The 22,977-nt window shown below is 45.0% G+C and overlaps 1 protein-coding gene across 2 annotated transcripts in view; it reads right to left on the minus strand.

Annotated features, from left to right (window-relative positions):
* The window catches only part of LOC124279901 (low-density lipoprotein receptor-like), a 74,025-nt gene that overhangs the window by 7,129 nt on the left and 43,919 nt on the right, over positions 1-22,977 (minus strand). For both annotated transcript variants that reach the window (XM_046715782.1, XM_046715781.1), the window contains exons 17-19: positions 5,225-5,411; positions 4,072-4,302; positions 3,030-3,148 (exon numbers count right to left, since the gene is read on the minus strand). In XM_046715782.1, coding sequence (XP_046571738.1) covers positions 3,030-3,148; positions 4,072-4,302; positions 5,225-5,411 — 537 coding nt within the window. The remainder of the gene's footprint in view (positions 1-3,029; positions 3,149-4,071; positions 4,303-5,224; positions 5,412-22,977) is intronic.

A 22,977-nucleotide genomic window follows, 5' to 3' on the forward strand; every position in this document is an offset into this window, starting at 1 on the left:
GAAGTTCAAGATAGTGTGTGTATTAAATGCATTTGTTTATAAGGTGCAGGAATCTATAAAACCGTTTAACAACAACAACAACAAAACCAGCTGCGATGACGATAAATTCTGTACAAAAATGAGCGTCAGCTAACAAAAGCGACAATTCAGATCGGTACCAGCTCAGTCTTCCAAAGGATTGCTCTTTGAACAATCGCTGCACAGTCTTTAAGTTTTGAGAAGAGCAACCTTGCGAAGTCCTTCGATTTAGATGGAGTCAGCTGGTATGACAAGTGAAACAGAAGGCTTCCTGTTTGCTACTCAGGACCAGCCACTTCCTATTGCAAACCGACAGTGTGTGATTTCGCGTCACAATGTAAATACTGAATGTAGATAGGCAATGAATTTGATGAAACCTATTTAGTGGATGAAGAATGGTGACAATTTTTATGGATATACAACTTCTTTATTTTGTGAAAGGCGATGTTTCAACATAGATTCTAATGTCGCTGTCACTTGCTTGCAGAGCCAATCTCAGATGCAACTGTGGCCACGCATAACCGATCACTTTGATTCCTCAGAACGTTCTCATCTCTCGTATGCTAGACACCCTGATTTTCCTATCAGCCACAATCATATCACACTAGGCGTCATCAATAAACGGTCAAATGATACTCTTCGAAAAAAAGAAAGAAACTTGACATGCTGTTTTGGAGTTTACTTACTGAGTGCATATAACTGATTCAAACATGACATCATTGCTCAGTTACAGTAAAATCATCACTTTACAAATTTCCAAAACATTATCTAGAAACCACAGAGGGCTATTAAAGCCACTTGGTCATAGTAATATGTCAGTATCTGGTGTGACCACCATGAGCATCGATAACAGCTTGGCAGCGGTGACCCCTAGAAGAAAGGAGATGCCGAATGCTGTCTTGAGGAATGTGTTGATACACTTGCTGAAGTAATGCGTGCAGTTCTTGTAGTGTCTGAGATGGCGGATTACGCTGGCGTCGATCAAGAGTATTCCATAATGGGTTATTCTTGATTATTCTTGATTAGGCTTGATTTGATAACACTAATCAAGAATAGCCCACCCTTTGTCTACTGGCTTAAATCATTCCTATCACAACAATTCTCATGTCAACACACCGTATATCAACCTCTTCTATTGTATAAACCAATACCCGCCATGTATATATTTCTGCTTGTGCAAATGTTGTGTATCATTTGCTTGATAACGGTGTTAGGATCTACACCGAAACGTCGCAACTACTACTGCAACAAAGACGTTGTCTATCCATAAAAAAGTGTTCCACTTCATCATGCCAGCTTCTAAATGCCACTTAAGGAAGTTGGGTCCATAGGTTTGAGATGGTCTGTCTGGACACGCTGAAGTGCCTTGCAACATCATGCTGCGATGTCCGTCCTTGTAAACGGCCGATGGCGTTGTGTCATTGAGCCTCTGTTAGTCTTTTCATTCTCTTGTCTGTAGTGGCTTAAAGCAATGCAAGTGGAGTTTAAAGCCTAGAGTCATGGCTTCAGCTCAGGGTGACACAATTTTATGATGCTCGTGCATTTCATGTAGGGTGCGTTTTAGCGATTCACTATAGACGTGAGTGTAACGTTTCGTTTTTGTTAAACGTTCAAAATTTCTGTCGTCGGCAACCATTCCCCCACATGCTGGGACTCAGCATGGATTGGTTTGTGCCAAATATTTTCCTAAAATTCAAATTTATCCTATGTCAAGTTTCTTTGTTTGAAGAGTATAAATCACACATAAAGAAAAGTTTCTCAGAAATAATAGAACTAAGACTGTCATGATAATGTTTAATGTGTTGACAAACGTGACACATCGTGACATACAGACAAAACGTTCAACAACACTAGCAAACATCAATTGTATATGCCAACCCCTCAAAATGACAAACATGAAGCACTCGGCCATTCAACATCTTGTGTACCCTGCTCGCGCGTCCAAGAGCTGTGCCCTTTGTTCTCGTGCTCATTTTCAAGTTCATAGAGAAAGCTTGCAGAATTCCATTCCATTCCTCTGCTAGAGCTCTGCGGAGTCCTGGGAGATCCACTGGTGGTGGGTGACGTGTGTACATACGTCGACCGAGTTCATCTCAGGCATGCTCAATTGGGTTGAGGTCTGGCGAGCATCTCTAAGCATCTTTCATCTGTGAAGAGCACACAAGCCCATTGACGTTGAAGCCAGCGGCCATGATGTCTACTCAATCTCAAACGTGCCTGTCTGTGACGTGGTATTAGTGTGTGAACTGCAGGTCGCCTACATCGGAGTCCGTCTTCCCTTAAACGTTGACGAACGGTGCTCCTGAATATCCTTACATTGTTCACATTGAAGTGTTTTGTCTGAAGATCTAGTGCGTTAAGAAATCTGTTACGTAACGCAGTGTTAATCGTGTGCCTACGGGGCAACCTGGTCAATGTGCATATTCCCCACCCATTGGCTTGAAATCTCTGCCACAGTCTACCAATTGCACTCTGACTCACATTAACGCGGACAGCAACCTGCCGCTGAGTTTGACCAGATTCAAAAGGCCTATAGCCTGACCCCTTTCAGCAAGTGTGAAAAAACATCTCATTTTAAGCTGCGATTTCACACAGGTATCTGAACAGTAAACGACGGTGAAAAAGCAACAATGCATGTGTATTGTCCTCCACTTTCTATGGATAGAGCGACTCGCACGTGCAAACCATTGACATTTAGTAGCAGGTGGATATCCATAGCGACAATCTGAATATAAAATGTGCCATTTATACCAGAATGTATCGGACGTTAAAGAACGTAATAATGACTACATGTTTACAGCTACACGTAACAGTCTGCGTCGTTAAAGAGAAGTTTCAGCCACCCTTCGTAAGCATTTTTATATAACTTTGATAATTTACCCGTTCGAATGTTTTGAGAGAAGGATTCCAGTAAATGTTTCTGCAGGAGTAGGGTTCTTTGGGATAAATCCACTTATACTGTTTGGGAAGCTTTCATTTCTGAGTTTGTGTGTAGCTGACTGTGTACGTACCTATAGTTAAACCATTTGGCCAGTAGATCTTTGAGTCCACGATGCTGCTGCGGTTGGAGCCGTCCATGCCGCATCTCCCTATCATAGCCGGTTCCTTCCAGTCGGTCCAGAATATGTACCTGTTAGCAAACATCTAACATCACAACAACGTATGGTATGGATTTACAAAGTCTATATTATTTACAACGTGACGTCCCTGGTCTACTTGTTGCCAGGTGAATGATGATGGAGGGCAAGAAGTAGCCCACAAACATTTACTTTGATCTAGTTTGTGTGAGTAGCGAATGTGCTGCATCAGACAGCAAGCAAACATTGTCTTTGTTTGCTTGCTGTCTGATGGATATAACTCTTTCCACCAACCAGAGTGTAGGGAGGGATTCGAGGAGCACCGAGCTGGGGAATGTACATCAGGAGATTCCAGCCAACCATGGATGGCGGTCAGGGAACATATCTGCTATCAGTTCTAACTCCCCGCTCCCCATTGCCCTCCTGTTGTCCATAACCTATCAGTTCTAATAAACCACTCCCCATTGCCCTCCTGTTGTCCATAACCTATCAGTTCTAATAAACCACTTCCCATTGCCCTCCTGTTGTCCATAACCTATCAGTTCTAATAAACCACTTCCCATTGCCCTCCTGTTGTCCATAACCTATCAGTTCTAATAAACCACTCCCCATTGCCCTCCTGTCGTCCATAACCTATCAGTTCTAATAAACCACTTCCCATTGCCCTTCTGTTGTCCATAACCTATCAGTTCGTATTATTCCTGGTGTCCTGTTGTCCACTACCAGTCAACGTCATCTACTGTTTCACTCACTCACTAGTTTCACTCGTTATGTACCGACTTGTTATTTTACTCTTTATGTTGTTTTCACTTGCATATAACCCGAGATTCCACGCATTCATTCGCCTGATGAAGGAGAAAGAAAACATATTCTCAGGAACGTCGTGTTCCCCGTAAAACAGAAGATGACGCCCATACACTTCCCCTTAACGTGTATCACTTCTAAATGTCATGACAAGATTCTATGAATAACTTACCTTTGATTTATGTCGAGCTCAATAGCTCGCGGTTTACCCAAGAGGTCGATGACAGTGGTGATATATTTCCTGTCCAGTAGGTTTAAGGTCATGACCCTTATCGACTTCCGGCTGGCGTCTGTCCAGTATATGGCCTTATGTATCCAGTCGTAGGCCAGGTCGGTAATGTATGAACTCTTATCTTGAAAGATCTGGGTTGGTGACAGAAGACTAAATCCTTGCATGTGAGCCCTGGAGAACATGTACTCATTCTGATCACTGAACCCAAACAGCACATTGTACAGTGAGTGAATCTACTTCTTCATGGTTTACAAGTACGTGTTTCATCTGTTGGACATCACAGCTTTATTACAAAACAAATATTTTCTGAAACTATGTGTATTCATTGTAAGTTAGTAACAGGTTAACGAACTGAACTATTGGTCCGTGTGGGTTGGTGTGCTTTTGCATGCTGTGTGTATGCCAGTTTGTGTGTAGTTACAAGATGTGTGTATTTCAGTGCATGTTGTTATGAGATGTGTGTATTTCAGTGTGTCTTGTAACATACTGAGTGTATTTCAGTGTGTGTAGTTACAAGATGTGTGTATTTTAGTGTTTTGTAACATACTGAGTGTATTTCAGTGTGTGTAGTTACAAGATGTGTGTATTTCAGTGTCTTGTAAAATACTGAGTGTATTTCAGTGTGTGTAGTTACAAGGTGTGTGTATTTCAGTGTGTGTAGTTACAAGATGTGTGTATTTCAGTGTGTATAGTTACAAGATGTGCGTATGTCAGTGTGTGTTTTTACATTCTGTGTGTACATCAGTGTGTTTTGTTCATGCTGTGTGTATGTCAGTGTGTGTTGATTCATGCTGAGTGTACATCAGTGTGTTTTGTTCAAGCTGTGTGTACGTCAGTGTGCGTTGCTACATACTGTGTGTCAGTGTGCGTTGTTACATGATGTGTGTCAGTGTGTGTTTTGTTACGTGCTGTGTCAGTGTGTGTTGTTACATGCTGTGTGTCAGTGTGTGTTGTTACAAGCTGTGTGTGTGCCTGTGTGTGTGCCAGTGTGTGTGCTATTACTAATATTGCTTCACTATTTATAACAAATATGTGATTATACGCTATGTCTGACACTACCTGATATGATGACTGAATGCTTCAAAGTAAGTACATATTCACGGTTCTTGTAACCAGGTCTGCCCAGAACACTGTGCTATTTCTGACGTTGAAGGTCAAGGACACCGGATGTTGCATGTTGTGTTTTTGTTCAGTGAAACTCATGATCCGGGAGTACTTGGTTGTGAGGTTCACACGTTTCATTGACCCAATTTGCGTCATCAACAGAAAGGCAGAGTTGACTGTCAACAGAAAAGCGAAATAACAAATTACTCAATGAAGTTAAAATAATTTGAGTCTACTGCGGAACATCTAACAATTTGTTTACCAATGTATGGATGACATGTTATTTTACAAAGTAAGGAGGTCATGTTGTTTTACAAAGTGAGAAGGACATGTTGTTTTACAAAGTGAGAAGGACATGTTTTACAAAGTGAGAAGGACATGTTGTTTTACAAAGTGAGAAGGACATGTTGTTTTACAAGGTGAGGACATGTTTTACAAAGTGAGAAGGACATGCTGTTTTACATTGTAAGGAGGACATGTTGTATTACAAAGTGAGAAGGACATGCTGTTTTACAAAGTGAGAAGGACATGCTGTTTTACAAAGTGAGAAGGACATGTTGTTTTACAAAGTGAGAAGGACATGTTGTTTTACAAAGTGAGAAGGACATGTTGTTTTACAAGGTGAGGACATGTTTTACAAAGTGAGAAGGACATGCCGTTTTACATTATAAGGAGGACATGTTGTATTACAAAGTGAGAAGGACATGTTTTACAAAGTGAGAAGGACATGTTGTTTTACAAAGTGAGAAGGACATGCTGTTTTACAAAGTGAGAAAGACATGTTGTTTTACAAAGTGAGAAGGACATGTTTTACAAAGTGAGAAGGACATGCTGTTTTTTACAAAGTGAGAAGGACATGCTGTTTTACAAAGTGAGAAGGACATGTTGTTTTACAAAGTGAGAAGGACATGTTGTTTTACATAGTAAGGAGGACATGTTGTTCTACATTGTAAGGAGGACATGTTTTACAAAGTGAGAAGGACATGCTGTTTTACATTTTAAGGAGGACATGTTGCATTACAAAGTGAGAAGGACATGTTTTACAAATCGATAAGGACATGCTGTTTTACATTGTAAGGAGGACATGCTGCATTAAAATGTAAGGAGGACATGTTGGTTTACAAAGTGAGGAGGACATATTGTTTTACAATGTAAGGAGGACATGTTGTTTTACAAAGTAAGAAGGACATGTTGTTTTACAATGTAAGGAGGACATGTTGTTTTACAATGTAAGGAGGACATATTGTTCTACAAAGTAAGAAGGACATGTTGTTTTACAATGTAAGGAGGACATGTTGTTCTACAATGTAAGAAGGACATGTTGTTTTACAATGTAAGGAGGACATATTGTTTTACATGTAAGGATCCTAATAAAGATTGTTCTGGGTTCACTGGGATATCTGTCTAAATACAGCACCAGTAAACACCAGCACCAGTAAACAACAGCACCAGTAAACACCAATCCAAGGTTTAACCTCCATAATTACTGTTTGTTTATTGTGAGACATTTACTGATATATGTTCATCCGAAGGACTATGTCATCTGTACAACTATAGGACCATGTCATCTGTACAACTATAGGACCATGTCATCTGTACAACTATAGGACCATGTCATCTGTACAACTATAGGACCATGTCATCTGTACAACTATAGGACCATGTCATCTGTACAACTATAGGACCATGTCATCTGTACAACTATAGGACCATGTCATCTGTACAACTATAGGACCATGTCATCTGTACAACTATAGGACCATGTCATCTGTACAACTATAGGACCAGGTATATAGAACCAGTATAGAACCAGTATAGGACCACTATGGGACCACTATAGGACAACTATCGGACAACTATAGGACAACTATCGGACAACTATCGGACAACTATAGGACAACTATAGGACAACTATCGGACTACTATCGGACAACGAACGAATGAACGAATGAACGAATGAACGAATGAATGAATGAATGATCTTTATTTCCTCCAGTAGCTTCGGAGAGTGACAAACGTCGGATGTTCTTTTAACACAACATACTTACAGAAATATGATAAAGAGAAAACATGAAGTTTTACAAAGCCACATATTTACATGATTCTGGTGAGAATTAAGTCATTATCTATAGATCGCTGTCTATAGATAGCAGTGATCGCAGGCTCCAGGAGCTTATGTCACGTGATACAGAACCTATGAATTCAGCCCAGGTGTCAAGGCTCATATTCTCTATAATAGAGGTTATTCCACCGAGGAATGTCACAATTCTGACTTCGTCATATGCACAGTCTTCGATACACATGTACTGTTCCAGGCTTAATGTGTCAAACAGATGCTCATAAAGAATGTTTCTTGCATCAGCTAAAGCTGCACAATATACCAGTTGGTGTTTTATTATATCATTGCACTCTTCATTACACATTAGACACTGACCAGGTGTTATTGGTAGCATTCCTAGTTTCACAAGTGCATACATAGGTCTGGTTGGGATATTGTATAGTATACACATATTCCAAAGTCTATGTGGAACCAGTTTCTACAGAATCTGTCCAATTCAGGGCGATCTTGCAGGCAGGTATGCCAATGAGCAGTTTCATGCTCTGTTATCTTGGCCCGTATAGTTTTGTTTAGACTAAGGCTTAGTCTCTGAATATATATAATTTTGATAGTAACAAACAAGCCCATTTATATTGAAAAGGAGCCCTAGGGAGACCAGAGATCCTGAACCTGAGGAAATCTAGACTTGCTTTATTTAGGGCTTAAGCACTGCAGAGAGGGCTTGGCAGTAGGGAAAATAATGTGGTTCAGGGACTGTGAGACAGACTAAGTTTTGTTCGACGCCTCCTTGGATGGAAACTGGTTAGTTTTCATAAAGAGATCAATTGCATTCCATAATTCATATTTCTTGGCTACATTTAGAAGATCGTGCGTTACAGACTCACATTTGTAACCGGCTGCTATATACTGAGCACACTTGAAATAGAATATCTTTTTAAAGGCATATCTGTGGTTGCTTCAGCACAACCTTCCAAGGAACATCAGCTTCATTTTGTCGATAGTAGCTGTCATAGTCCACAGTCCTAGAGTTTGAATAGTTGCAGCGGTCGGAGAGCTTTGATGAAAACTTTGCACAGTTTGTGCAAAGTATCGCTGGGTATTTTCAATGGTATTCATTTCTGTGCGTGACATATTTGACCACAGCTCACTCGCGTAGAAGGCACAAGGAATTATTACTCTTCGCCAAATGTTAACACAACAGACTGGGTTTAGACCACCAGCTTTAAGTCCAATATCTCTAAGTGAGTTCAAGGTTTGTCTCGCCTTAGCACAAGCTCTCGTACTCCTTTCGGATTCCAAATGAGAATTTATAAAGGAACCTGCGTATATTGTGTTCGACTTCATGGACAGTATGTGGTTGCCCAGGCTGAAAGGTGATGACTGGTCAATTTTGTTTCCACCCTTAAATATTAATATACAGCTTTTGCTTGCATTATATGTCAGCCTCCATTGGCAAGCATATTGATGGACAGTTTCTAGAGACATACGTAGGCCACTACTTGTCGGGCTTACGAGTGTCGTGTCATCCACGAGTAGGACTACTGGATAGTGATCACCTCCAAGGATAAGGCCTTGTCTTAGCTGATCAAGGCGACATATTAGCTCATGTATATACACAAGGAACATCCACGCGGATAACACACGCCCTTGTCCTATGCCTTGTCTGATTTTGAACGTCCGACTTGTCTTGTCATCATATCTGACACATCCGGTTGATTCGTGTTACGACTGTCGTATTATATGCCAGGCTTTTCCTTGCACACCTAGGTTAGATAGTTTTAGTAGTAGACCGTTGTGCCAGATGCGATCGAACGCTTTCTCATTGTCGAGAAACACAGTGTATACATTGGAGGATCTTTCCGTATAAAATGATATCACTTCTTTGAGTATATAGGTAGCTATGTTTGCACCATGCTCTGGTCGGAATCCACACTGTAGTCTATGGGGGAAGTCAGGTTCCATATATTTAACATACCTCTGAATTCTTTCTAACAGGATCTTCTCAAACAGTTTCCAGATGACGGAGGTGAGGGTTATACCTCTGTAATTGGCAGGGTCCGATCTGTCCTTATTGTTTCCTTTATATATTGGTATAATTGTTCCAGATCTTAGCAATGCAGGGGTATAGCAGGTATGTGTCATGTTAAACAACTTCGTTAAATGTTTGAGGAGCACATCGCCAGTGAAATAAATGTGTTCATTTGTGATTTGGTCCGGTCCAGGTGATTTTCTCATTTTTAGGCATTGTTTCAATCGTTTTAGTTCACTGATTTCAATGTCCGTTTTGAGTATAGGGTCATAATCGTGTGGTGGTATTCTTGAGACCTGGTCTACTCTAGAGTCTGTCTGATTACGAAAGTCGTTATCAAACTTCGGCCGTTCAAGAGGTGATAATAGATCTGCATAGTAGTCCGCCCACAAGTTGCACACTTCAGCTGGTGTATTGCAGGAACGTTGCTTATATTTCAGGTGTGTGCTAACAGTCTTAGTTTTCCTTTGTTTCTTTACAATCCTGTAGAATTCAGCAATATCTACTTCACATGCTGAGTTTATTTCCACATACTTTTCTTTATTCCACTGTCCTCAGCTTGTCTTTTACAACGCCGAAAGTCACATTTACCCTGTTTGTATAGGGTGTACGAGTCGTTCCCGGTACCTCTGGGCCTGCCTTCAGCTGACCAATTTCTCTTTGCTTGGCGCATCCTGTAGTGATAGAGATCGAGATTTGACCGTTTCCAGTAAGGCTTGAGGTACGGCCTATAGTATCCACGTGGTATGTGCTCATCAGCAGACTTCTTTAGTGCACCAACAATGGTGTCAAAGTAACTCTCTATCATATTTGCTCCTAAAGCCCCAGTGACTGGCGTTATGTCACCTAGCAATCTGTGTACCTCGGCTTCGAACATACCAAGTTGTTGCTGACTAGCTTTTGACCATTTGTGTGGAGTAGATGGCATACCAGCTTTACATGTAGTTCTAGTGAGGCTGTCGAGATGAAGGGATGCAACGACAGGGAAATGATCAGATACATGGAAAGGGATTGAGTCATAAATACGTGAGTTGACCGAGTGTTCTAGGTGTTTGGGCACAAGTATATAGTCAATTATGGAGGATTGAGTGTAACTTCTGTTTCTCCATGTTATCATTTGTCCCACTACTTTGCCGCTGCTATAGGAAGGTACCATATTCCTCACAGAAAGATACCGTTGAAGTAAACGTGATCTATGTGAGGTTTGATTATTGATAATGTCTGTGTTAATGTACCCAGAGAGGAAGCCCTTACCATCATTCGGATAAGACTCCAAGACCTCCACCCTGACCTAGACACCCACCTCAGCATTGACAGTATAATCCGCCTCATCAACAACTGCATCAGCTCAACCTACTTTACCTGGTCAGATAAGATTTACCAGCAAACCCATGGGCTACCCATGGGTTCTCCTCTCTCCCCTGTCATCACTGAGAGATACATGACGGAACTAGAAGACAAGGCCCTGCTGACATCACCCATTGCACCAATTTCCTGGTATAGAAAAGTAGATGACACCTTTGTAGTTCTCAACCCCAACAACAACCCTGAACACTTCCTCAACCACCTGAATTCCCAACATCCCCGTATGCAGTTCACAATGGAAGAAGAATCTGACAACAAGCTCCCTTTCCTTGACGTCCTAGTAAAGAAAGAAGACAACAAGCTCTCCACTACTGTCTACAGGAAACCCACCCATACCGACCAATAGCTTCACTTTACCTCCAACCACCCGCTACAGGTTAAGAAAGGCATCATATCCACTCTCACCTGGAGAGCTAAGAACATCTGCTCGACAACGGAAGCCCTAAAAACCGAACTTAACCACATCCACCATGTCTTCGTCCATTATAACCAGTACCCCCAGAAGCTAGTCAACAATATCATCACAACCACACTCAACCAAAGAGATAAACCACCCTGCCGGCAATCAGCACCCTTTGTAACAAGTATCCCGTATGTCCCAGCAGTCAGCCACCAGATAAGACGACTCCTTCAGCAGCAAGCAAGCATAGACGTCCTGTTCCAAAAAGGCAAATCCATCCAGAACTTCCTCCAAGCCACAGGCAAACCACCGTCAACAACAAAAGATGACCCCTCGGGAGTAGTCTACCAGATTCGTTGTCAATGCGGAGACTTCTATATTGGTGAAACATCCCGCCCGCTCCCACTACGAATCAAGGAACATAAAGCCTCAGTCCAGAAAAACGACTACAAATGCGCCATAGCTGACCACACCCAAGCCAACCCTGACCATGCCATCCTATGGAACAACATCGATATCCTAGAAATCAACCGACAAGACTACAAAATTAGGAAACTCCTTGAAGCCATAAACATCCAACGCCACAACCCCACCATGATCGAGATCAATGTTATTTCATCTCGTCAGCCTATCACCACCTAATCAAACACCACCATCAGTAATCCTTCCCCACCTCCTTTGTCCACCTGGCTTCCATGCTCCCTCCTTTGTGCTTGTAATCACAACTATTGTACGTCAACTCATCAATTGTATAAACTCAACTCTAATCACAATCAATCACTCTGTACATCAACCTCCTCTGCTGTAATCACTTATCAAAACCCAATGTACATCAACCTTGTTAATTGTATATACTCACTTTACAGCTATGTATATATTCTCCTTGCCTCAGTTGTTGTATCACTTGCTTGATAACGGTGTTAGTACCTACACTGAAACGTCGCACTCATTGCAGTAAAGAAGTTGACTATCCACACAAATCAGTTTTCCTTCATCTTCACAACTTCTAAAATGCCTCTCAAAGAAGTCTGTGTTAAAGTCGCCACACAAGATAGTGTGACTAGTTTTAGAGAGTTCATCAACAATGTCAAATGTTTCCTTTAGCCGCTCTTGATAGGTAGACACAGTGCTATTAGTAGAAAGGAGGTGTGTACATACAACAGATATGTCTACTAGGTTGGGCCTAGACAATCGTACAGCAATGACTGAGTCATATTCAGGGACATAGGTGCGTATATCACTGAACGAGTCTTTCTTCACTAAGATAGCAACTCCGCCCTCACCTCTGTGACCCTTCTGATCTTCTTTAATATTGACCGCTGTGTCATAAGACGAGCCAAGGGTCTCAAAAAATCTCTGAGTTCTATTCATCAACCAGTGTTCAGAAACCGTTAAGACATTACATTTGTCAGCAATGTTATCAAGGTACTGGTGACTGTACAGCGCACCTCTGATATTCCAAGTGCCGATACTTAGCATGAACAGTAATAGATATAATCTAAACATATTTATGTCTACTTATGTCCACCATCGGGCCGCTGGTAGGGTACCCATTCACGGCACTTCACATTTTGGGGCCAACTTTATGAGCAGATCGAGTATCAATGTTGATCCGAAGTGTATACGTCGGTTGAGCACCGGTCCAGTGTTTCAGGAGTCTGACCAAACTGACATGGACATCATGCCTTTTGGCGTATGCCACAATAGCATCATGCACTACTTCATATGGACTTTCCGCTTTGACATTTGATAGTACGAGTCTTTTTCGCTTGAATCTGGGCGAAGCACCCTTGAAAGCTCTCTCCCATTCACTGTCAATCTTGATTGTTCTTTGTGAATGATACTTATCGTTGTTAGGACACTGTCTGTGCTCTCGTAGAAGTTCACTATGTTCATGTTGCGTGTCCCTTGTCTGAGTCTGAGGTTCATGAGACGAGTTGAGAATTAAGTTTCTGCTATCGTCTGCATATACTCCATCCCCACTGGCGGAAGTATTTTCTGTGAGTTGATTTAAGGGTGTGTCAGGCTGCATACTGCTGGTTTCGTAACCTTTGGGTGACGTGCGCATACGGGGATTTGTTAATGATTCTGAACACAATTGTCTATCTCTGTTATTCGTTGAATTGAGTTTCCCATCTATATCTTTTGTTCTGCAAGGGACTGTGTCGATGCTAGTTTTTAGTTCATCTTTTAGGAGGCTGATCTGTGAGTCTTTATCCTTCATTTGGTATACTAAGACCCTAATATCACTGCGTAGTTTTAGTTCAGTGTTGCGAAGTCTTTCTATTTCTGTGCTGGCATTTATCAGATCGTTATTTTTCTCCTCTAATGACCGATTAACGGTTTTGATGTTTAGATCAAATTTCTCACACAGATGTTCAATCTTGCGGTCAACAGACTGAGAATGTTCCTTTAAGCAATCATGCATTTCTAAAATCTTTGCAAACATAAATGACGTGAAGTAGTAGGAGTAATGGGGGTACAAGATCACTTTCAAGAAAGGTCGCTGTAAAGCTTTGTTTCATTAATAAAGCTTTGTCAGGCTTTGTCAGGCCCCCATCGTATATACTACTTTTGAATCCCCAGTTAACTTCCCGGCCACATGTGCCACTTCCTGATCACGTGATAGCTCTATGTCGTGTTGACAGGATACTATTGAGATTACCCAACAAGGTAAGTGTTAAATATTTTGCTTGGGTGGCAACATTGTCCCCTACTGTATGATCAATAATTCCTCTCTAATGAAACCTCTACCTGGCCCATCTCTCAAGTAGTACAAGTTTGGCTCATCAGCTTTCATGTCCACTTTATCTATATTGTAAGTTTTGACCGACCATATCGGATCGGTGGCTCGCTTACACCTATCACCCTCGTGTTCCCCCGGCTGGTAGAGGTACCTCACGAGGGCCCTATCTGGCATCTGTTTCTCCTTCCCACGCAATGGCGCAGCCGACTCTGCCACTATTGATTTTAGTTTGATAGCGCCGGCTGGTTTCTTGCCAGTGAGCCGAGTGGTTTCGTGGTTGATGGCCGACACCACCTGAGGTAACCGCGTTACCCACTCAGTCGATCGTTTCCCAGGGTTGGCCATCTCTCTCGCATACTGATGCCCGAATAAGCGCTCAGCCAAAGTCCTATTGAATCTCTCAACTATGGCTTGGCTGCGATGAGCCCCGGCAGCGCCACGCCTGACCTTGGTATCGTGTTTGTCTAGCAGTTGTGAGACGGCACCTATGAACTCCCATGAGCTCTGTGGGCCACGTCAGCGGACTGCGCTTGTATATGCGCTTGAATCCGCGGGCTACCTGGGCTGAGTCTTTCGCGGTCAAGGGTTCAGCTTCCTTGTAGCAGCTGGCTACTTCCACCACGGTTAGGGCATACTTGTACCTCTTGTCGTGGGGTAGGAATAGGAGGTCGGCCTGGTGAATGCTATTGGGTATGTTAATACCGAACTTCCTTCTAGGCACGTAGCGTGGTGCCGGTAAATAGATCTACCATAGGGCTTGTTTTTCAAGCCACGCTTTGGCCTCGTTTGGGGGGTACTCGCGCCATTTTAGCCAGCTTATGTACGGTGCTAACTCCTTTCCAGTACCCACGCGGGCTGTTGTAAATAGCCTCAAAGTTTCTTTGGTTCTGTGACATGTCGCCCCGACAGGGTATTTATATACACCTATGTTCTTGGTTCAATTTTCTCATGCCCGTAAGCGTACGTGTTTATCCCATCAATAGCTATCCAACGCTTAGTGTCAATCGGCGACAGGGACGTCTTGTTTATCGTCAGTCCATATATCCTATGCCCATCACTTCTAAGTGTGTTCATTTTATGCCTGAAGGTACGGGTCTTGAACAGGGCTTCCTTGAATCTGGCGTGTTTTATGTGTTGTTTCACCACGTACTTCTTGACACCCTTCGCCTTCCGGATCTCACCATTGTTGGCCTTCAGGATGGAGTACATCTTGGGTCTCAAGCCTATGTACTCGGCTATGGGCGTGCCAGCACACTCGTCCTTCATCTTACCTAGAACCTTTTCTATTTACCGTGCTGTGTATGGCATGATCCTTGGGGTAGTCGCTGGTGTCGCACAAATCGAGGCGTTTTGTCATGTCCTTGTACACGTCCTCGGTTCGAATCTCCATCAGCAGGGAATCCGTGTCAGTGTACAGCACTTCACACCTGTCGCCGTACTGTTTTTTCAGTTCGTTGTAGTAAAAGTCGTACATCAGGTGTTTGGATCAATCGAGGATGCTCATCCCCACGTAAACAGGCCGGTTGAATTTGATGTGTCTTTTCTTCATGTGTAGGGCAACCATGTCGTCGGTGAATATCTTGCTCCGGTTGAATGCCGGGCTGGCTATCAGCCTCCTGAGCTTGTCTTCCTCATTTGACCGAACCAGCTTCACGGTCATGTGTTTCCTCAGGTTCTCCATATTCTTACCGAACACCGAGTTGTTCATGAGCTTGTAGAGGTTTTTCTCAAAGTCACTGGCGGCCAGCTTTCGCAGGTCTGTGTTCATTCTGATATAGGGCTCCATTCAGGGGCTCTGGTTGAACATGAGCACCCTGTGTATTTTAGTCAGCCTCATACCCAACGATAGGTACAGCTATAGGTTGCGATAGTGAATGATGTACTTGGTCTTATTCATTAAGTTAGGCACTAGTTTTTCAACGTCTGCCACCCGCCCACCTAACAAGTTATGTTGGTACTCGGACATCCAGTCTGGGTTAACCTTCATACGTTCGGGGGCCAGGGGGTAGCTGTTGTGCGATGTGTGTAATGCCTTGGGGTATTCCAAGTCCACCTCGAGGATATAACCTTTGCTCGAATCGTCCGCGATGCTCATAACATCAATCTCGTATCTCGGTAGATACTGACAAACACTCCTCTAACGAATCCCTGTCCTTGCAGTGGAATAAGGCCATCCATCGCGTCTGCTCCCTGAGGTCTTTCAACACCGAGCTGAACTTCTGCGTTAGCACCCAGACGCTGTGCTTTGTGTGTCGGCCGGAGAAGGCCAGGTATGATAGCATGTCTCTCTTTTTCGTTATCTCACGATTAGCGCTGCAGTCGTCCAGTATGAACAGCGTCGACTCCCCCTTGAATTTCATATGGTAAGCCTTCAACAAGTCCTGCAGACGTGTTCCCGGGTCGACTTTATGTACGTCCGGGTCCGTCAGCACCCAAGGTCTTTCCGTGTATGTTCTATTCATGTGCAGGGCACATGATAACGATCTTATCGAACACATCACGGTAGTACCCCCTCCAACATATCCAGCACAAAAACGGTCTTCCCATAGCCCGTCCGCACACTATGGCACAGTGTGGGTCGTGGGGCAAATCAATACCGGCAGGCAAATCAGTAGATGGCTTGAACGAATCTCCCATTCTCTATATTGAGTTGTGCGTCCATAATAACGTACAGATATAATTTCAACTTGCCCGCGGGTTGAGCCTTCTTGGTAATCTGGATTGTTAACCCCTGGCTGCCGTTGTCGATGCGGCGACCACTGCCGTGCAATTTATCGTCATCTGTGGATCGCATGTCCAACCATAGCGCGTACTTGGTGGTCAGGTATTCACCGATCTGCACGGAGGATAGGTCCAGGGCTTTGGTTATGTGTGGGTGTTGTTTGATAACCGGTAGCTTTTTTTATCTCATCCCACTGCTGGTATGCCCTCATACCATGACTGAACAGCTGGTTGGGCATGCCCTCGATGGTCACTTCCACCTTTTCAATCTCGGGGTTGAAAAACTTCTCGCTGTCCCTTCGGAACGGCTCGTAATCCTCCAAGGGGACGATCAGGATACCTTTCATTGATCGCGCCGGCACGTTCAGGTTGATGTTCCACACAGTGTCGCTCTTATCCTGCACGACCGATTTATGCCGCAGGACCCTATCGTACAGGATGGCCACCTTCCCCGAGTACTGGTTTTTTTAACGGCATGGTTCTCACGCCTGAGTTGTTTGTTAATGTAATCGATCCTCTGTACACGTTTCTTCGCATACTCGGCTTGCGCTGCTTGAAATTTCTCAAAGGCCAGGTCATGGCGCTTACGCGCAGCTTGTATCTCAGCCGCATGTGACTCCCGTAGTTTCGAGAAGAGGAAATTACTCCCGGAAAATGCCAGGGCGTTTACTAACGCCCCGCCGACCATCATGGCGATCGTAGCCATCCTATATATAGTTACATTTACTTCATAATATTTTCCGGTAGGATCCCTTGTTTTACTAGGATGTCCTTGGTGGCCATCGCCATACCCAGGTTCATTATGAGCATACCCATATCCTGCAGGGTGAAATCTAGCTTGATAGTCGGTTGTTTAAGCACCATTTTGGTCAACCGAGCGTACCCTACAGCTAGACTGGCGACCATGGTGGCGTGGTATCCATCGTTGACGAACGTTTTCCCCTCAGACATTATGTATATGATATAAAAATATATATTTATAACATGATATGTGGGTTGACCTCTAATTGTGGTCCCTCCCTGAGTGGTTGTTTATTATATAACCATGAGATAGCCACGGCAGTAGTTGCACCTGCAATCAACAGGAGTGAAGCCCGGCTCCACAGTGGAGCGTAGCTACTCTTATGTTGGTTAGACCACCTCTTTTTACCGGCAGCTACTCTCTTAGGGTTCTTCTGCCTGGTGACTGTAGGGGTCACCTCAGGGTGGGGGGTGGGTCACCTCCCTGGGGGTTTCATCCGGTGGGGTCACCTCCTGTGTCATTTCTTGGGCAGCATCCATCTTGTATACTATTATTATTATTTTTCCCCTCCTTAAATTGGCAATGCTTCGCCGTGATGATCGCCGCCGTCACCGGGGCTAAAAACATACCATATTTGTGGTACAGCAGGCAGCTGATGGTGCTCAAGGCATGTTGGATAAATGGGTCCTTCTCGAGGTCCTCCCACAGGTAAAGCCGGCGTTCCGGGGGAATGGGGAGGACATACGATGCCAAACCGGTGTAGATCTGCGTCATTGTTGAGCCTATAGTCTTCGTTATCTCGGCCCCAGGCCGGTACTCGTATCTCACGTACAGCTTATCGACCTCATCGGCTGACAGTTTCTGGATTTTATCAGGGGTATAGTCCCCAAAGTATTGTTTGGCCTTGCCACCGACAGCCAGCACTACTAGTTTCTCTCGCTTGTCATCATCAGGCCGCTTATCACCCTCCAACAGTTTTTCGAGTAGTTCATCACATTCCATCTTATAAGATATCAAGCAATTTTTAACTCTAATGATATAATAACCGATACAGGCGAAACACAGCGAGAAGAAGGTTAAGTTGCACACGATGAGCACTTCACAAACCATTGCTTAGTTTTGCTTAGCATTTGCTTAGCTTTGCTTAGCATTTACTTAGCATTGCTAAGCTAAAACACCCTATAGGCCAGGGTTGGTCGGTCTTGAGCACAAGTTTAGCATGTTTAGTTTCAGCGAGCTGTTTCTTCACACGTTCCCTATCATGTTTGCTCATCACATCGTTCTCTCTCAAACACTCCTCTAACGAATCCCTGTCCTTGCAGTGGAATAAGGCCATCCATCGCGTCTGCTCCCTGAGGTCTTTCAACACCGAGTTGAACTTCTGCGTTAGCACCCAGACCCTGTGCTTTGCGTGTCGGCCGGAGAAGGCCAGGTATGATAGCATGTCTCTCTTTTTTGTTATCTCACGATTAGCGCTGCAGTCGTCCAGTATGAACAGCGTCGACTCCCCCTTGAATTTCATATGGTAAGCCTTCAACAAGTCCTGCAGACGTGTTCCCGGGTCGACTTTGTGTACGTCCGGGTCCGTCAGCACCCAAGGTCTTTCCGTGTACGTTCTATTCATGTGCAGGGCACATGATAACGATCTTATCGAACACATCCCGGTAGTACCCCTCCAACATATCCAGCACAAAAACGGTCTTCCCATAGCCCGTCCGCACACTATGGCACAGTGTGGGTCGTGGGGCAAATCAATACCGGCAGGCAAATCAGTAGATGGCTTGAACGAATCTCCCATACTCTATATTGAGTTGTGCGTCCATAATAACGTACAGATATAATTTCAACTTGCCCGCGGGTTGAGCCTTCTTGGTAATCTGGATTGTTAACCCCTGGCTGCCGTTGTCGATGCGGCGACCACTGCCGTGCAATTTATCATTATCTGTGGATTGCATGTCCAACCATAGCGCGTACTTGGTGGTCAGGTATTCACCGATCTGCACGGAGGATAGGTCCAGGGCTTTGGTTATGTGTGAGTGTTGTTTGATAACCGGTAGCGTTTTTATCTCATCCCACTGCTGGTATGCCCTCATACCATGACTGAACAGCTGGTTGGGCATGCCCTCGATGGTCACTTCCACCTTTTCAATCTCGGGGGTTGAAAAACTTCTCGCTGTCCCTTCGGAACGGCTCGTAATCCTCCACGGGGACGATCAGGATACCTTTCATTGATCGCGCCAGCACGTTCAGGTTGATGTTCCACACAGTGTCGCTCTTATCCTGCACGACCGATTTAAGACGAACCTGCCTGGCCAGCTCCGGCTAGTGACCATGTCGAACTCCAGAGTGATGTTGTCGATGGTGTAACTGGCCTCATCACCGTTCGGCGTACGTACTACTTTGCTGTAATCGTTAAACGTGAGCTCGTAGTCAAGCCTATCACCCAGCGCGGCCTGGTAAAATGGCGCGTGTCCCTTGAGCAGCTCGAAGTCGAGCGGCACGCAGAACCGGCTCCTGTACGCTTGGGCGATGGCCTTTTCACCGTCTGATATGTTGTCTAGCTGGTCTGCCGTGAAGCCGTACCCCACGCGCAACCAGGTCGATTTGCTGATACCTTGGTACACGTCATTGACGCGTTCTCCATCGCTTTTCCAGAGGTCCCCGTAGCAGTGAAACACGTCGCTGTCGTCGATGCTCAAGAGCTCGTTACCACTGATCTTGATGGTCGTTTTCTTGATCATGGCTCGACCTACGTTCCGCACTAGCTCGCTTTGTTGTTGTCGGAGGTCAACATGAGGTTGAAAATCAGTCGAACCGTGCCTGTTACGATGAGGTCATTCTCACCCAGGTTTGGGAATTTAACCAGCAGCGTTTGATTCTGGTCTATCTTTCTGGGATTGTTGGTGATGGTCACCGACTGGCGCACGGCTCTGACGCCTAGAGGCTCTCTTTATCTTCAGAAAGGATCTAGTTTCCTACCATACATTGTTATATACATAAAAATATAATATAAATAATGGCTGAAGGTGGTCATGAGGACATCCCGATGGATGATATGTGGGATGATAGTGTCCAGGCGTTCGACGAGCAGGAGTCCTCGTACCTCTTGAGCGCTGAACTCATCAAACAAACAGTCAATGGTTTTTACGATGGTTTAAAAGGCGATCAAAATTACGTCGAGCCGTGGGGACGAGACTATTCCAAGTTTTTTATCGATGGCAAGGGCACGCAGCGACTGAGGGATCACCCGGAGATCAATCTTGTGAATAAGCGCACGAGAGAACCGCTTGCCTTATCAACACTCAGCAGTCGCCATGGGGGTGACTTTATCCGCGATGAACTAGGCTTCATAGATTATGGGGGCGCACGACCTAAAGCCCTTCCCCCGGAGGCCGTTCAAGATCTCCAAGACGTCAGGGGTGCCACATCGGATAAAGACATGGCTGATAGCATTGAAAAGCTGTTGGCCACCTACCATAACAAACCCTTACCCGGGTTCGAATTTACCGTTCGGGAACTGCGGGGGCTCGACAAGGCCATGCAAACCATTCGCGGACATCTCTTGAACAACACGGCCAAACTGGACGCGACAGACGACCACATCGCCCGTGAAAAGGCTAAACTCGGGGAAACGGAAGACGAAAGAGGAAAGGAGGACCCAGCTGGAAACGGCATCCTCCTTCCGAGACCAGCTTCGATCCCAGATCAGCCGTGTGCGGGAAACCATTGATCGAGTCCTCTACCAGGACACCACTCTAGCTGACAGGATCCGAATCCTGTTCCGGGAGCAAGGCATCACCATCGCCAGCATTGTGACTGCATTGGGCTTCATCATATCAACCCTGGTGGTGTCATTGATGCCTACCGGCAGCAGTGGTACACCCAGTGGGGGTACCCCCACACCCCCAAGTGGTGGGGGCGTCAGAGACTGGATAAAAAAACACCCGAAATCCCTCGGGGAGGCCCTGGCTAAACTGGCTGGTAAGGCCGCCGAAGCCCTGCCTGGCATCCTGGGTAGCATCAATCTTGTGGCTGCTGAGCGCTCTGGCTAAAACCAACGCTGTTTTACGATCGATGTGCTGCTGAGTGGACGCCTGTACATGTGGGGGTTGGGGCTGTAGGGGTGTGTGTTGAACCCTGGACTCCAGGGGTGGTACGACTATACCCGTTTCACGGGTCGTGGGAGGTGGTACGTGGGGGACGTTGACATCGGGGTTGACGCCCAACTTTTGGTCTGCCGTGGCTATGACTATTTTGTTGTTGTAGCCCACCACTTTGTTGATTCTCAGTCGCATGTCGCTCGGAGCCATGTACAGCCCCACGTCGAACACGTAGTCAACTTTCGACCGGGCATATTCCAACACGTCTTGGTATCGTCGTATGGCACCCGGTAGATCAACCGACGAGGCTATGGCATCCTCGACGTTAGCAACGAACTGTTTCTGCGAGTCTAAGGCAGTACCCATACCGATGATACTGGAACGCATTTGATTCTGAGCGCCCAGCACGGCCCACACGTACGTTCGAATTAAGTCGTTCAAGCGTTCAATGCCGGCACGAGTGAACCCCCTCGACGTGTCTAACATGAACTTTTTCCAGTCATCCGCTGGCCCCTGCTCGAACCTCCAGACTCGGTAATCCTTGCTAGCATCAAAAGCCATGTAACGGTCATTACACTCGTTTGTTGTGAGGTGATGATACGACTTGTACCCCCGTTCTTTCATCTTCTCGCTGGCATCCACGATAGGCATGTTGTGAACGATGGGGATACCCAACCCATGGTTCGGCCCTGGCAAACGCCAATCCGTCTTCGGGTTTAGCTTAAATTAGTTGCAAATACGTTCGTAGGCCCGTCTATCGTACTGGTTGTTTACTGCGTCCCATGCTTTGTCCTGTGGGAGTGGAGCGCTGATCTCTTTGACGATACGTCTGACCTGGTAGTACACGTGGAATGTGAACACAGACTGACTCAGCGGTCCCCGTCGAGTGTCGGTTAATGTCAAGCCACACCCAGTCGTCGCACACCAGACGGCGAAGTTGAGTTGATTCTGCCAGAACTGCATCGGTTTGTTGAACCAAGCATGAACTACCTTAGCGTTAGTCACCGAAAACCTTTACCTGGCAAATACATCCATAAAGTGGGTGCCGAAATACAGCCCATCAGCGACCACAATCTTCATATTCGTGAAGTCTATGTCCAGTTTAGGGTAAAACACTCCTGGGGAGGATTCTCCTCCTGGGTTGTACATTTTTTAAAGTATTATATAATGGGTATATATACTCTAACATGTACGTAAAACTTCCAGGAATAACGAGCGGCGAGGCCGTTCAGCTGATGCATGCGATCGATAACACGTCGGGTCAACTCGAAGTCGCACTCTACGATATCACCTACCCACCACGATGGACCAACATCAACGTCAACAACAATAAGCTGTTCGTCAGTGGCGCTCGAACCAGATAACTGACGGCTACTACAACGTGTGCTCGCTAAGCAACGAGGTCTTCAAACCCTTGGGAGCCGAACTCAAGATGAATGACTCAAACGGCACAGTGGTGTTAATCAACACCGGAAGAAACTCCTTGAGGCTCGGCCGGCCATTGGCGAGGACACTCAGTATGCCGCCTGATGAGATAAAACCAACAACTACCGTCACAGGCACAAAGTTACCCAACCTAG

Source organism: Haliotis rubra, unplaced genomic scaffold, assembly GCF_003918875.1.
Source record: "Haliotis rubra isolate DU_JTF1 unplaced genomic scaffold, ASM391887v1 Scf258, whole genome shotgun sequence".
NCBI classification, from domain to species: domain Eukaryota; kingdom Metazoa; phylum Mollusca; class Gastropoda; order Lepetellida; family Haliotidae; genus Haliotis; species Haliotis rubra.